Source organism: Mesoplodon bidens, assembly GCF_964165515.1.
Source record: "Mesoplodon bidens genome assembly, contig: HAP1_SCAFFOLD_49, whole genome shotgun sequence".
In the NCBI taxonomy this organism is placed as follows: domain Eukaryota; kingdom Metazoa; phylum Chordata; class Mammalia; order Artiodactyla; family Ziphiidae; genus Mesoplodon; species Mesoplodon bidens.
Genome location: NW_027671810.1, coordinates 978211 through 994796, shown reverse-complemented (window position 1 = coordinate 994796; position 16586 = coordinate 978211). Strand labels below are relative to the sequence as shown.

At 40.2% G+C, this 16586-nt stretch overlaps 1 protein-coding gene across 1 annotated transcript in view; it reads left to right on the top strand.

Annotated features, from left to right (window-relative positions):
• Positions 1-16586, top strand: part of LOC308610997 (E3 ubiquitin-protein ligase RLIM-like) — a 131638-nt gene that overhangs the window by 112768 nt on the left and 2284 nt on the right. Inside the window, exon 5 of the mRNA XM_081259950.1 lies at positions 15196-15439. Coding sequence (XP_081116076.1) covers positions 15196-15439 — 244 coding nt within the window. The remainder of the gene's footprint in view (positions 1-15195; positions 15440-16586) is intronic.

Sequence of the window (16586 nt, the reverse complement as noted above, 5' to 3'; positions counted from 1 at the left end):
GTAAAGAAGGGCCACCTAGATAATGGAGTGATTAGTAGGAACAGGAATTTACTTTTACCCCGATGCTGGAAAGGCAGAGTTAAGCAGAGGGTTGTAAAGGAGTCCAGGGCCAGGTTAAATGATCATCAATGTCAGACCATACCAGTTCTGTCTCATTGGAGTTGGAGCCGTGGAAGTTACAAAGTTGCTGCTAGAGAATCTTCACAAAGTAGAGGAAGAAAGGGAGAAATCTCGTAGCTTATCCCTAAACTCCCATATACCATCAGTTGCTTCTTTTTGGCTGCGCCTGATCAGAAGTAAGCTGCCTGTATGAGTCTGCTATCATGTGATACAAAACAGATTCAAGAAGGAACAATGAGTAAATTCAAGAAAAAGCAGCCCAAAACTAGTATTTTTGCTTGAATGTTGTGCAACAGTCTGTTTTCTGTATTTTTCTAACTTTATTGAGATGTAATTGACATATAGCATTGTGTAAGTTTAAGGTGTACAACCTGTTGGTATGTTACATGTTGTGAAGTGATTACCACAGCGGAGCTAGTTAACACAACTCCGTTACCTCGCATAAATACCTTTTTTTTTTTTCGGTGAGAACATTTAAGATCTACTCTCTTAGCAACTTTAAAGCATATAATACAGTTCTGTTAACCTCAGTCACCATGCTGTAGATTAGATTCCCAGAAATTCATGTGCTAACTGGATATTTTACCCTTTGGTCAACATCTCCCCATTTCCCCCAACCCCAACCCCTGGCAACAACCATTCTATTCTCTGTTTCCCTGGGTTTGGCTCTTTTAGAGTCTACAATTTAGTTATATCATACAGTATTTATTTTTCTCTCTCTGACTTATTTCACTCATCATAATGCCCCAAGGATCCATAAATGTTGTTGCAAGTGGCAGGATTTTCTTCTTTTTCATGGCTGAATAATATTCCATCTATGTACGTACCACGTCTTCTATATCCATTTATCCATGTATGGACACTTTGGTTGTTTCCATTTCTCGGCAATTGTGAATAATGCTGCAATGAACGTGCGAGTGCAGATATCTCTTTGAAATAGTGATTTCATTTTCTTTGGATATATATATATATATACCCAAAGCAGGATTGCTAATGTATGGTAGTTTTCTTTTTAATTTTTTGAGGAGACTCCATATTGTTTACCATAGCGGCTGTACCAATTTACATTCCCACCAACAGTGCACAAGGGTTTCCTTTTCTGCATCCTTGTCAACATTTGTTACCTCTTAGTCTCTTTGAGGTGATATCTCGTTGTAGTTTTGATTTGCATTTCCCTGGTGATTAGTGATGTAGAGCATCTTTTCATGAACCTGTTGGTGATTTGGATGTCTTCATTGGAAAAATTTTTATTCAGTTCTTCTGCCCAAGTTTTAATTGAATTGTTTGAGAATCTATATCTATCTATATATAGATAGATATATATAGCCATTGTATGAGTTCCTCATATATTTTGGATATTAACACCTTATCACATACATGATGTGCAAATATTTTCTCCCATTCTGTAGCTCGCCCTTTCATTTTGTTGATTGTTTATTGTTCTGTGTAGAAGCTTTTTAGGTTGATGTAGTTATATAACAAGTTGTATATAACAAGTTATATAACAAGTTGTATTTCTCATGGTGATTTTAAGATTCCCTTGTTATCTTTAACGTTGACATTTTAATTTTAACATTTCTTGGTATGGATCTTTTTAGGTTGATCTGCTTTGGAGCTCTCTGGGCTTCCTGTATCTGGATGTCTGTTTCTTTCCCCAGGTTAGGAAAAGTTTTCAGATATTATTTCTACAAATGTTTTCTGCCCCCTTTTCTCTTCTCCTTCTGGAGTTCCTATAAGGTGAATGTTATTCCATTTGATGTGCCATAAATCCCTTAAGCTATATTCATTATTTTCATTCTTTTTTCTTCCTTATTCTCTGATTGGATGAGTTCCTCTGACCTGTCTTTGAGTTCACCTATTCTTTCTTGTGCTTCATCTACTGTATTTCTAAGTTCAATTATTGCATTCTCCAGTTCTGTGACTTCTATTTGGAACTTTCTTATATCTTCTGTTTCTTCGTTGAAGTTCTCACTGTTTTCATCCATTTTCCTTCTGAGTTCAGTGAGCATTTTTATGACCATAACTTTGAACTCTTTATCAAGTAAATTACTTATGTTCATTTCATTAAGATTTTTCCCTGAGGTTTTATTTTGTTCTTTTTTTGGAGTATAGTCCTCTCTTTCTTCATTTTGCTTGACTCTCTGTGTTGGTTTCTATGCATTAAGTGAAATAGCCACATCTCCCAGTCTTGAAGAGCTGTGTGACAGATGAACCTTGTCATTTAAACCTGTCTACTCTTGGTTGCCTCTCAAATCTTTGTGATTGTCTGAGCAGTTTATTTTTAATAGACCTGGCACACCATCCCAGCAGTTGAGGGTGTGCCAAGACAAATGAGCAACCCAAAGGGGAGGATCTCAGGCAGTACCTAGATTCAGGTTGATAGGAAGCCAGAAAATTTGGTAACAGCTTTTAAAGAATGCAAATATATTTAGCCTTGTGAGATTGCAAGTGTAAGCCCTGCTGCGCCCCAGAAGCAAGCAACCTGAAGGTGTTCCCCGGGGAGCAGTCACAAGAAAACAGTGCTTCAGATAAGTGTACAAGCTCCATTCTGGGAGATACCAGTGAACTGTAGTAAGGCAGAGTGAGGGTGGAGAGATGGCACCCCCAGCCTACCTTCCCCGAGAGCACATCCGTAGCCTCTAGATGTGTGCTGAACCTGAAGTCTGCTCTTAAGTCTTGTCCCTACTAGCAAATAGGCCTTTTTCATGTAAAGGCTGGGGCTGTGTCTCAGTCTGATGTGTAGTGGTACATCCTGGGGGTGGTATCCTGCCAAGAACTGTCTCTCCAATTGTTACAGTCCCATGGGACCCAGAAAAGAAATCCCTCCTGGCCTCCAGAGCCAGGTGATCAAGGAGCATCCCCTGAGTGGAGGCCACAAAAATGGGATCTCCTGTCTTGGAGATTCTGGCTCTCTGGAGCACATCAGAAGGAAAGTGTGAAGATGATGCTTACTGGCTGAGTGAGGCGGTGGGAAGAGTGCAAAGATGACACCATTTGAATAAAGGGAAAGAGGGAAAAGAAAAAAAGAAAAAGAAGAAGAAAAAAATATATATATAGCAAGACAGAGGAAGAGCAGGGAAGAAGGAGCCAGCTGGCTGGAGCACAAAGTTGTCACCTGCAGGAAAGGAAAAAGGGGAAAAATGATGGCACCTTTCAGTTTTATCAAGGTAGAGAGAGCAGGAAGATGGCACCTGCCAGCCTCTGTCCCTGGGGAGTATTCCAGCAGGCCCCTGTTCCTCAGATTAATGCTTTAAAATTGGGAAGTGAGTCTCTTTCACAAAAAGTCAGAGTGCTTTTCAAACAAACAGAATATTATTTATGTATATGTAAGTTTATTTATTTATTACAATAATCTAGGAGGGAAGACTTTACAAATAAACAAATGTGCAGAAATATGAACTAACTTGCTTGTGAATAACAGACCTGGAGCATGCCTCAGAGAAAGTGTGTAAAATGGCTCAAAACTAGAGAAAGCATAGAAGCAAACTAACCACTGACACGGCACTAATAGAAAAGCTATCAAAAGTCTAAATCTGGGCTTCCCTGGTGGTGCAGTGGTTGAGAGTCCGCCTGCCGATGCAGGGGACATGGGTTCATACCCCGGTCTGGGAAGATCCCACATGCCACGGAGCGGCTGGGCCTGTGAGCCATGGCCGCTGAGCCTGCAGGTCTGGAGCCTGTGCTCCGCAGTGGGAGAGGCCACAACAGTGAGAGGTCCACGTACAGCAAAAAAAAAAAAAAAAAAAAGTCTAAATCTGAGCAGAACCAGGAAGAAAGGAAATCATAAGAGGGATGAGACCTTGCTAAATAAATACATTTTTATTTCCATAATTAGAGGTAAGCATAAGGAAGAGATGAAACTAATTCCTAGTGTCAAGCCTATGTAAGTGGAAAGGGTGTGATTTCAATTAACAAGAATTTCGTGTTTAGATTCAAAACAAGTATTTGTGTCAAAGAACCAATTCCAGTAGATTCCATGAGACATGCATATTTAGATTCATTTTTCTGCATCAATGCTTTCAAGCTTTTAACCCATCCTTCTGGTGGGAAAGAAAAAGACATAAATATATGAAATATCTTATCAAGCTTTAATTATGTTTACTGCTTGATTTAAAATTACTCTTTATTAAGTTAAAACGAAGATATTCTAGACTAACTCCAAAGCAGAATTGAAATGGCACACGAAAATGATCAAACATGATTCAAGCATCTCATTTAACTGAGATTTTACTACGTTTGTGTAATGATGTCTCATATTGTGTTTTCATTAAACATAGCATAGTAGAGCGAAACAGGGAGAGTCATCCTATAGACCTTGTTTGAATCTAAACATATTATCTATTACTGTAACTTTGAGAAAATCACTTAATTTGCATCAGCCTCCATGCCTTTAGCTCTGAGAATAGTAATACCTATCTTGCATGGGGCTTGAGATCAAATAAGTTAAAACACAAGCAGAGTGTCTAGCAATTACAGTTGCTCAGTAAATAGCTCTTAATATTACCAATGGTCTCTGATGTGGGAAAACTATTACATAATAAAAAGATCCTTAATCGGGTATCTTTAAAATCAGTTTGAATGCAAAGAACTTCAGATTTTATGTCCTCCCTTTTTTTATTTTTACCCAGAGAATAATGCAATTCAGAAAACAGAGGGAGAGATTAATTTCCACTTCAACTGAAAAGTCATCATTATAAGAGTTTTTTCGGGACTTCCGGGTAAGATGGCGGAAGAGTAAGACGCGGAGATCACCTTCCTCCGCACGGATACACCAGAAATACAGCTACACGTGGAACAACTCCTACAGAACACCTACTGAATGCTGGCAGAAGACCCCAGACCTCCCAAAAGGCAAGAAACTCCCGACATACCTGGGTAGGGCAAAGCGGAGAGATTCCCGCACAGAGGATCGGTGCCGAGCGGCACTCACCAGCCCGAGAGGCTTGTCTGATCGCCCGCCAGGGCGGGCGGCGCTGGAAGCTGAGGCTCGGGCTTCGGTCAGAGCGCAGGGAAAGGACTGGGGCTGGCGGCGAGAACTCAGCCTGAAGGGGGCTAATGTGCCACAGCTAGCCGGCAGGGAGTCCGGGAAAACTCTGGAGCTGCCGAAGAGGCAAGAGTCTTTTTCTTCCCTCTTGGTTTCCTGGTGCGCGAGGAGAGGGGATTAAGAGCGCTGCTTAAAGGGGCTCCACAGACGGGCGCAAGTCACGACTGAAAGCGCGGAGCCCAGTGACGGGCGTGGGACGCTGGGGCTGCTGCTGCCGCCGCCAAGAAGCCTGTGTGCGAGCGCAGGTCACTGTCCACAGCGCCCTTCCGGGAGCCTGTGCAGCCCGCCACTGCCGGGGTCCCGGGATCCAGGGGCGGCTTCCCTGGGAGAACGCACGGCGCGCCTCGGGCTGGTGCAACGTCACGCCGACCTCTGCCGCTGCAGGCTCGCCCCGCACTCCGTGCCCCTCCCTCCCGCCCGGCCTGAGTGAGCCAGAGTCCCCGAAGAGGCTGCTCCTTTAACCCTGTCCTGTCTGAGCGAAGAACAGACACCCTCCGGCGACCTACACGCAGAGGCGGGGCCAAATCCAAAGCTGAGACCCAGGAGCTGTGAGAACAAAGAAGAGAAAGGGAAACCTCTCCCAGCAGCCTCAGAAGCAGCGGATTAAAGCTCCACAATCAACTTGATGTACCCTGCATCTGTGGAATACATGAATAGACAACAAATCATCCCAAATTGAGGAGCCAGGAGTCAGTGCTGTGCCTCTGAGGTGGGAGAGCCAACTTCAGGACACTGGTCCACAAGAGACCTCCCAGCTCCACATAATATCAAACGGCAAAAATCTTCCAGAGATCTCCATCTCAACACCAGCACCCAGCTTCACTCAACGACCAGCAAGCTACAGTGCTGGACACCCTATGCCAAACAACTAGCAAGACAGGAACACAACGCCACCCATTAGCAGAGAGGTGGCCTAAAATCATAAAAAGTCCGCAGACACCCCAAAACACACCACCAGACGTGGACCTGCCCACCAGAAAGACAAGATCCAGCCTCATTAACCAGAACACAGGCACTAGTACCATCCACCAGGAAGCCTACACAACCCACTAAACCAACCTTAGCCACTGGGGACAGACACCAAAAACAACGGGAACTACGAACCTGCAGCCTGCAAAAAGGAGACCCCAAACACAGTAACATAAGCAAAATGAGAAGACAGAAAAACACACAGCAGGAGAAGGAGCAAGATAAAAACCCACCAGACCTAACAAATGAAGAGGTAATAGGCAGTCTACCTGAAAAAGAATTCAGAATAATGATGGTAAAGATGATCCAAGATTCTATTTCCCAGATCCAAAATCTTGGAAATAGAATAGACAAAATGCAAGAAACAGTTAACAAGGACCTAGAAGAACTAAAGATGAATCAAGCATCGATTAAAAACACAATACATGAAATAAAAAATACTCTAGATGGGATCAATAGCAGAATAACTGAGGCAGAAGAACGGATAAGTGAGGTGGAAGATAAAATAGTGGAAATAACTGCTGCAGAGCAAAATAAAGAAAAAAGAATGAAAAGAACAGAGGACAGTCTCAGAGACCTCTGGGACAACATTAAACGCACCAACATTCGAATTATAGGGGTTCCAGAAGAAGAAGAGAAAAAGAAAGGGACTGAGAAAATATTTGAAGAGATTATAGTTGAAAACTTCCCTAATATGGGAAAGGAAATAGTTAATCAAGTCCAGGAAGCACAGAGAGTCCCATACAAAATAAATCCAAGGAGAAATACGCCAAGACACATATTAATCAAACTGTCAAAAATTAAACACAAAGAAATCATATTAAAAGCAGCAAGGCAAAAACAACAAATAACACACAAGGGAATCCCCATCAGGATAACAGCTGATCTCTCTGCAGAAACTCTACAAGCCAGAAGGGAGTGGCAGGACATACTTAAAGTGATGAAGGAGAAAAACCTGCAACCAAGATTACTCTACCCAGCAAGGATCTCATTCAGATTTGATGGAGAAATTAAAACGTTTACAGACAAGCAAAAGCTGAGAGAGTTCAGCATCACCAAACCAGCTTTACAACAAATGCTAAAGGAACTTCTCTAGGCAAGAAACACAACAGAAGGAAAAGACCTACAATAACGAACCCAAAACAATTAAGAAAATGGGAACAGGAACATACATATCGATAATTACCTTAAATGTAAATGGACTAAATGCTCCCACCAAAAGATACAGATTGGCTGAATGGATACAAAAACAAGACCCATATATATGCTGTCTACAAGAGACCCACTTCAGACCTAGAGACACATACAGACTGAAAGTAAGGGGATGGAAAAAGATATTCCATGCAAATGGAAACCAAAAGAAAGCTGGAGTAGCAATTCTCATATCAGACAAAATAGACTTTAAAATAAAGACTACTAGAAGAGACAAAGAAGGACACTACATAATGATCAAGGGATCGATCCAAGAAGAAGATGTAACAATTGTAAATATTTATGCACCCAACATAGGAGCACCTCAATACATAAGGCAAATACTAACAGCCATAAAAGGAGAAATCGACAGTAACACAATCATAGTAGGGGACTTTAACACCCCACTTTCACCAATGGACAGATCTTCCAAAATGAAAATAAATAAGGAAACACAAGCTTTAAATGATACATTAAACAAGATGGACTTAATTGATATTTATAGGACATTCCATCCAAAAACAACAGAATACACATTTTTCTCAAGTGCTCATGGAACATTCTCCAGGATAGATCATATCTTGGGTCACAAATCAAGCCTTGGTAAATTTAAGAAAATTGAAATTGTATCAAGTGTCTTTTCTGACCACAATGCTATGAGACTAGATATCAATTACAGGAAAAGAGCTGTAAAAAATACAAACACATGGAGGCTAAACAATACACTACTTAATAACGAAGTGATCACTGAAGAAATCAAAGAGGAAATTAAAAAATACCTAGAAACAAATGACAATGGAGACACGACGACCCAAAACCTATGGGATGCAGCAAAAGCAGTTCTAAGAGGGAAGTTTATAGCAATACAATCCCACCTTAAGAAACAGGAAACATCTCGAATAAACAACGTAACCTTGCACCTAAAGCAATTAGAGAAAGAAGAACAAAAACACCCCAAAGTTAGCAGAAGGAAAGAAATCATAAAAATCAGATCAGAAATAAATGAAAAAGAAATGAAGGAAACGATAGCAAAGATCAATAAAACTAAAAGCTGGTTCTTTGAGAAGATAAACAAAATTAATAAACCATTAGCCAGACTCATCAAGAAAAGAAGGGAGAAGACTCAAATCAATAGAATTAGAAATGAAAAAGGAGAAGTAACAACTGACACTGCAGAAATACAAAAGATCATGAGAGATGACTATAAGCAACTCTATGCCCATAAAATGGACAACCTGGAAGAGATGGACAAATTCTTAGAAATGCACAACCTGCCAAGACTGAATCAGGAAGAAATAGAAAATATGAACAGACCAATAACAAGCACTGAAATTGAAACAGTGATAAAAAATCTTCCAACAAACAAAAGCCCAGGACCAGATGGCTTCACAGGCGAATTCTATCAAGCATTTAGAGAAGAGCTAACACCCATCCTTCTCAAACTCTTCCAAACAATTTCAGAGGAAGGAACACTCCCAAACTCATTCTACGAGGCCACCATCACCTTGATACCAAAACCAGGCAAGGATGTCACAAAGAAAGAAAACTACAGGCCAATATCACTGATGAACATAGATGCAAAAATCCTCAACAAAATACTAGCAAACAGAATCCAACAGCACATTCAAAGGATCATACACCATGATCAAGTGGGGTTTATTCCAGGAATGCAAGGATTCTTCAATATACGCAAATCAATCAATGTGATACACCATATTAACAAGTTGAAGGAGAAAAACCATATGATCATCTCAATAGATGCAGAGAAAGCTTTCGACAAAATTCAACACCCATTTATGATAAAAACCCTGCAGAAAGTAGGCATAGAGGGAACTTTCCTCAACATAATAAAGGCCATATAGGACAAACCCACAGCCAACATTGTCCTCAATGGTGAAAAACTGAAACCATTTCCACTAAGATCAGGAACAAGACAAGGCTGCCCACTCTCACCACTCTTATTCAACCTAGTTTTGGAAGTTTTAGCCACAGCAATCAGAGAAGAAAAGGAAATAAAAGGAATCCAAATTGGAAAAGAAGAAGTAAAGCTGTCACTGTTTGCAGATGACATGATACTATACATAGAGAATCCTAAAGATGCTACCGAAAAACTACTAGAACTAATCAATGAATTTGGTAAAGTAGCAGGATACAAAATTAATGTACAGAAATCTCTGGCATTCCTGTACACTAATGATGAAAGATCTGAAAATGAAATCAAGAAAACACTCCCAGTTACCATTGCAACAAAAAGAATAAAATATCTAGGAATAAACCTACCTAAGGAGACAAAAGACCTGTATGCAGAAAATTATAAGACACTGATGAAAGAAATTAAAGATGATACAAATAGATGGAGAGATATACCATGCTCCTGGATTGGAAGAATCAATATTGTGAAAATGACTCTACTACCCAAAGCAATCTACAGATTCAATGCAATCCCTATCAAACTACCACTGGCATTTTTCACAGAACTAGAACAAAAAAATTCAAAATTTGTTTGGAAAAACAAAAGACCCCGAATAGCCAAAGCAATTTTGAGAACGAAAAACGGAGCTGGAGGAATCAGGCTCCCTGACTTCAGACTATACTACAAAGCTACAGTAATCAAGACAGTGTGGTACTGGCATAAAAACAGAAAGATAGATCAGTGGATCAGGATAGAAAGCCCAGAGATAAACCCACGCACATATGGCCAACTTATCTTTGATAAAGGAGGCAGGAATGTACAGTGGAGAAAGGACAGCCTCTTCAATAAGTGGTGCTGGGAAAACTGGACAGGGACATGTAAAAGTTTGAGATTAGATCATTCCCTAGCACCATACACAAAAATAAGCTCAAAATGGATTAAAGACTTAAATGTAAGGCCAGAAACTATCAAACTCTTAGAGGAAAACATAGGTAGAACACTCTATGACATAAATCACAGCAAGATCCTTTTGGACACACCTCCTAGAGAAATGGAAATAAAAACAAAGATAAACAAATGGGACCTAATGAAACTTCAAAGCTTTTGCACAGCAAAGGAAACCATAAACAAGACCAAAAGACAACCCTCAGAATGGGAGAAAATATTTGCAAATGAAGCAACTGACAAAGGATTAATCTCCAAAATTTATAAACAGCTCATGCAGCTCAATAGCAAAAAAACAAACAACCCAATCCAAAAATGGGCAGAAGCCTTAAATAGGCATTTCTCCAAAGAAGATATACAGACTGCCAACAAACACATGAGAGAATGCTCAACATCATTAATCATTAGAGAAATGCAAATCAAAACTACAATGAGATATCATCGCACACCAGTCAGAATGGCCATCATCAAGAGATCTAGAAACAATAAATGCTGGAGAGGGTGTGGAGAAAAGGGAACACTCTTGCACTGCTGGTGGGAATGTGAATTGGTACAGCCACTATGGAGAACAGTATGGAGGTTCCTTAAAAAACTACAAATAGAACTACCATATGACCCAGCAATCCCACTACTAGCCATATACCCTGAGAAAACCATAGTTCCAAAAGAGACATGTACCAAAATGTTCATTGCAGCTCTATTCACAATAGCCCGGAGCTGGAAACAACCTAAGTGTCCGTCATCGGATGAATGGATAAAGAAGATGTGGCACATATATACAACGGAATATTACTCAGCCATAAAAAGAAACGAAACTGAGCTATTTGTAATGAGGTGGATAGACCTAGAGTCTGTCACACAGAGTGAAGTAAGTCAGAAAGAGAAAGACAAATACCATATGCTAACACATATATACGGAATTAAAAAAAAAAAAATGTCATGAAGGACCTAGGGGCAAAACGGGAATAAAGACACAGACCTACTTGAGAATGGACTTGAGGATATGGGGAGGGGGAAGGGTAAGCTGTGACAAAGCGAAAGAGAGGCATGGACATATATACACTACCAAATGTAAGGTAGATAGATAGTGGGAAGCAGCCGCAGAGCACAGGGAGATCAGCTCGGTGCTTTGTGACCGCCTGGAGGGGTGGGATGGGGAGGGTGGGAGGGAGGGAGATGCATGAGGGAAGGGATGTGGGAACAGATGTATATGTATGACTGATTCACTTTGTTATAAAGCAGAAACTAATTTAAAAAATAAAAAATTTTTTTTAAAAAAAAGAGTTTTTTCATCATGTGCTATAGTACATTAAATATAACCATAAAATATTTTTTACCTCTCTATTGAAAGGTAGAATGGGGTGTCCCTCTTCTTGAATATGGGCTGATCCAGTGGCTTATTCAATCAACAGAATGCAAGAGAAAAGGTGTGCTTGCACTTGTGAGGTTAAGTCATAGGAAGCCTTACAGATTCCAGCCAAGTCTCATGAGATGTTTATTTTGGGTGAAGCCACTCACTATGTAAGAGTTCAACTACTTTGAGATATCCAGGTTGCTAAGACTCCAAAACTACACCGAGAAATTTCATGGAGAAAGACAGAGACAGAGAGAAAACCAGCCCCAGATTTTTCAGCCTGTGCAGCCCAACTCAAGTCCCAGATTTGTGAATGAAGATGCCATCTTGGTTGGACATTTCAGCACCAAAAGATGTGACTCAAAGAAAACTTAGCCAGAACCAAGGCCCCAGACATATGACACCAGTCAAGTTGTCTAATCTATCTCCAATCATTCAAACCACCACAGCTGAGGCCCAGTCATGATGGAGCAGAGATGAGCCATCCCCAGTATTCTTTATCTTTATTCTTAGCTCACAAAGTCCTGACTATAACAACATGGTTTCTATTGTATCTACCGCTGCGTTTTGGACTGGTTTGTTATACTGCAATAGGTATGTGGAATATATGTCTTGATCATTTCTTACAGTTCTAAAGCCACAGAACTCCTTTTACCCATATTCAGGGAGAATGCTATCTCTTGCTTATTTTCAGTCTCCCTTTGAGTCATAGAATCTGTTCAGAAGCTTCCTTGGACAAAGTCAGTAAAAGAAAACTCTTGATTACAAAACTCCATTATTACAACCAGGATAAAAGAACAGCCAAATCTGCTCACACACACCCCGTTTTTTCACCACATCATAAACAATGGATTGGCCAAATTTTTAAGTGCTTTGACTCTGATTGAAAGTAAGCAGCTTTCCATCTTCAACCTCTTCCCCTCCAACTCAACTTAGAGTGATGCTCTAGTCAACCTCCGGACTTCCTGATGCACCTCCCATCTCTGAAATGAGAAGTGAAGAAAAAACATCTTCAGAAGACTTCTGATATCAAGACAAGGGATAGAACAAAGGCCAAAGCAGCAATATTGCCATCCAGAGGAAAAACTACTGAACCTACACTGCAATACTCAGAAGGAAAGTCAAGACATGAGAGAACTAAGTGTAAAGCACAGCTATATTGGTGGCTTCTATTTAAATAATCAAGGTCAATAAGTAGGTCTCTGGGATGATGATCCCTATACCCTGTTACTTGCACCAGAATTGGGACATAACCAGGAACAAATAGTTCAGGAAGCTAGAGTCATTGACACTGAGAGCCAACTACAGGGAACACCAAACATCCGGGGCTATTAGTTCATGTGCTTCTGTACCTAAATTTGGAAAGACTGTAAGACTTTCTGAATCTTCAGGTAACTTGCATACTATTCTAATCATAAGCAATCATGCTCCCTCTTAAGCTAAACCATACAACTTCAGAATCAGGTGTTACTTCTTATTGGTACCACTGTCCACTAAGCAAAGACAGAAATACAGAAGTAATCCTGACCCCTGCCTTTCCCTCATATTCCCCCTCCCCACTTTTCCCTCTTTCCCATATATTACTAGGTTTAATCAGTTCTGCTGCCTAGAGATCTGTTAAAGTCCTTCATTTTAATCATATTCCTTTGCCCTGATTCAGATCCTTGTCATCACTAGCCTAGGCTGCCCTCTATCTATTTCTGACCCTCCCATCTGAACTGTTGCCCTTCATATTCATCCTCAACACTACTATCAATATTATTTCTAAATTGCAAATTTGACCATCAACTGTCTAAAGACTTCAACATCTTTCCATTGCACTAATGATAAAGTCCAACTTCTAAACATGTCATAAAGGTCTCCATTTTTTGGCCTTGCTCTGCCAATTTAACTAATGTCTTTTTTTAGTAATTAAAATCTACTATCCTTGTTGTTTTACGAGTGTCAGCAGTGGCTGTTCTCACTTTTGAAAATATTTCCCGCTTTCATTCACTTAGAAAACTCCTATTCATCCTTTCAAACCCAAATGCAGTGAAACCGATTTTCTCTCTCACTCAAACCACTTTCTCCTCAAAACTGTAATTTTACCTCTGTGTAGCTCAATTGTTTGTTATACTCTAATGACAACAGATTCTTAAATATACTCTTCTTTGTATCTTAATATCCGATAATATGACTGACATTTAACAAACGCTGAACATACTTGACACTTGAATTGATTGAATTGAATTAAACTGAATCAATCACTCTCAAGAACACTAACGATTGTTAGGGTTTCCTGCATCAAGAGTACAAATCACGCTGAATTTTCATAATACTGCTAGTTTTGATTGAGGCACAGCAAACAAGTTTACAACGGATTTCCCCTGTGAAAAGAATAACTTCAGTAAAAGATAACAAATACACTCAGAAGTCCATAAAGGAGGCAGGGTGGTCTAGGGGATTCTGTTCTCATCCAAAGACTTGCTGAGATTTGATTCAGAGGGGAAAGATTGATTTTTCTAGCTTAAGTTAAACGAGGCATGGAACAAATGTCAAAAGCAGGACATAGACTTAGATTCTTCACTGTCACACCAGTAAAGTTACCATCCTTCCATCTCCTTGAGAACAAACAAGAAAGCCTGCTGTGGACCGTGAACAAAACAACAACCGTGAATTTACACAGCTCCTTAAACTTCTAAGCTGTGTACTGAGAGTGAATTAGAGGTCTCCTCCAGATAGCATTGCAAATGAGCGTTATTTTATTTTCACCAAGCCTTTCAGGTGATACATGCGACAAAATCAGCAGGGTCAGTACTCACTGTGGCAGACAAAGTAACTATTATGTATCTGTCCTAAAAGTTCCTGTGATGTTCTGGCTAGTTTTGCTTAAGGACTATTTATAATATTTATGAGAAAGGAGGACAAAAATGAACGTGATGCTTTTGTGGAGAAGGAATTCCCTGGCTGAGCAGAAAAGCCTGCCAAAGTTTTGGTGTTTCTTGTTTGTTTGAAACAAGACTGAAGGACCATATAATGCAAGATGAAGCCATTAACAGTTAAAAGGGAGAGGACACACTAAAGAGACTCAGCCAGGGCCCTGGTAAATTATCCAAAATTGTGGGCTTTCTTAGTGAGAGTCTAGGATTTGAGAAATTCATGAGGAGAAAAGGCGGAGGTCCCTGGGCACCTGAAAATGAGAATTGCTGCATTGAACTAGGCTGACTTTGGCATGGCATTTTGAAGAAGGCAGTCCTATGGAATGTAACGAATAAATAGAGCATATCAGAGCCTGAAAACCTGAGGATAGGCTCATGTGGGTGAAACGAGGTGAAGCACGGTGCTTGGTACACTATAAACCCTCAGTAACATTGGCTGGTTTTGAATGAAATGAAACCTAACCTGAATCCAGTCCCTACTCGGTAACAGCGGGGAAGATAATGGGTGCCTAGGCAACGTCTAGCAAGTTCTGGGCTCGAGGCGGCTCCCAACTGTTGCGTCACCAGGGGCCACAGAACTGAGTCGGGAAGGGAGAAGGGAGGAATCTGTGCGGAGGGTCATCCGACTGAGTCGGAACCGGACACTCTGGCAGGAAGTAGAAAGCGAAGAAAACGAAACGACCATTGGTGAATTTCAACAGCACGTCGTGAATTTCAGATAATTTTCCACTTGTTTATTAAGATGGAAAACTCGGATTCCAACGATGAAGGAGATGGAGTTTCGGCCCAACACATAAGTCAAACGGACCGATTGGTTCGGGAAGAAGATTTCTCCAGGTTCGTAAATAATCTGAGTGAAGAAGATTACGAACTTATGAGAGACAACAATCTTCTAGGCATTCCAGGTGAAAGTACGGAAGAAGAGTTGCTGAGAAGACTTCAGCTAATTAAAGAAAACGCACCACAAGACTCAGATGAAAATACAGGTATATTCTGCTTTTGGAGGGAATAGGATGGGATGAATAAGGAACTTCATAATAGGAAATAGTAACTTCATAATAGGAAATAGTAAATTATACAGAAGTGACTTACATTCATTTGGTAAGTAACTTCTCATAAAAAGAACTGGCATTTACTTGATTTTGGGTGAGCATGTCAAGGTCTGTTTGTTTGTTTTCCTGATTCACATTTGGGTTGTTTTAATTGGGAAACAGTGCAAAGTAGCCTATTTGTATTTTTCTTGGTTTTCTACCTCAACTGAAAGTCCCTCCTACTTCCTGAATTATTTTTTCTACATAGACATGTAAAAAAAGCAAACAGAAATAGTCTCCACTGGGGACAATTGTGCTCTCTTCAACACCTGGGGACATTTGACAATGGCTAGAGATATTTTTGGTTGTCACAGGGGAGGCATGGGTGTTACTAGCATCTAGTGGGCAGAGGCCAGGGATGCTGCCAAATATCCCACAATGCACAGGATAGCTCCCCAAAACAAAGAATTGTCCAGCACCAAAATGTCAATAGTGCTAAGGCTGAGAAACCCTGCTCGGACCTCAGGTCTGGTGCCTTCCCTTCCAGTGTGAAGCAGAGGATTTTGCTGTCTAATGAAGAGGATACTATAATACTTTGGCTCTTGAACATGGTCTTATAGGTACCATGCTAGGTTCAGTCTATTCATTTGATCTGACCTTCAATTTAATGTCAATTAAAAATCTTGGTAACTTTAAGAAGTATTCAAAATGCAAACACTTTTAAACCTATAAAACTTGTTTATGTTTGGGCAATAACCTTATATTTTAAAACAGCTTATCTATTATCAAAAGCACGTAAGTGAAAAGCCTAGAAGTAGTCATGTTGGAGACTAATGAAAATTAGACAATAATGTAAATTGAACTAAACTACTAGCATTGTACCTTAACTGGTGTTTACCTTGTTTAATTGCATTAGTGTTTTGACAGTGGACTGAAAAAAAAGTCTCTTGACATTCCTCTGACAGTGGTACACAGGGCTGTGTAATATGATGAAATACTGAAACATAGGCTTCCTCCGGATTCCCTTTTTAAAAAATTCTCTAAGTTTATCTAGGATTAGCTCACTCTTTTTGGATGGAATCGAAACTTTTCTACCTTTACT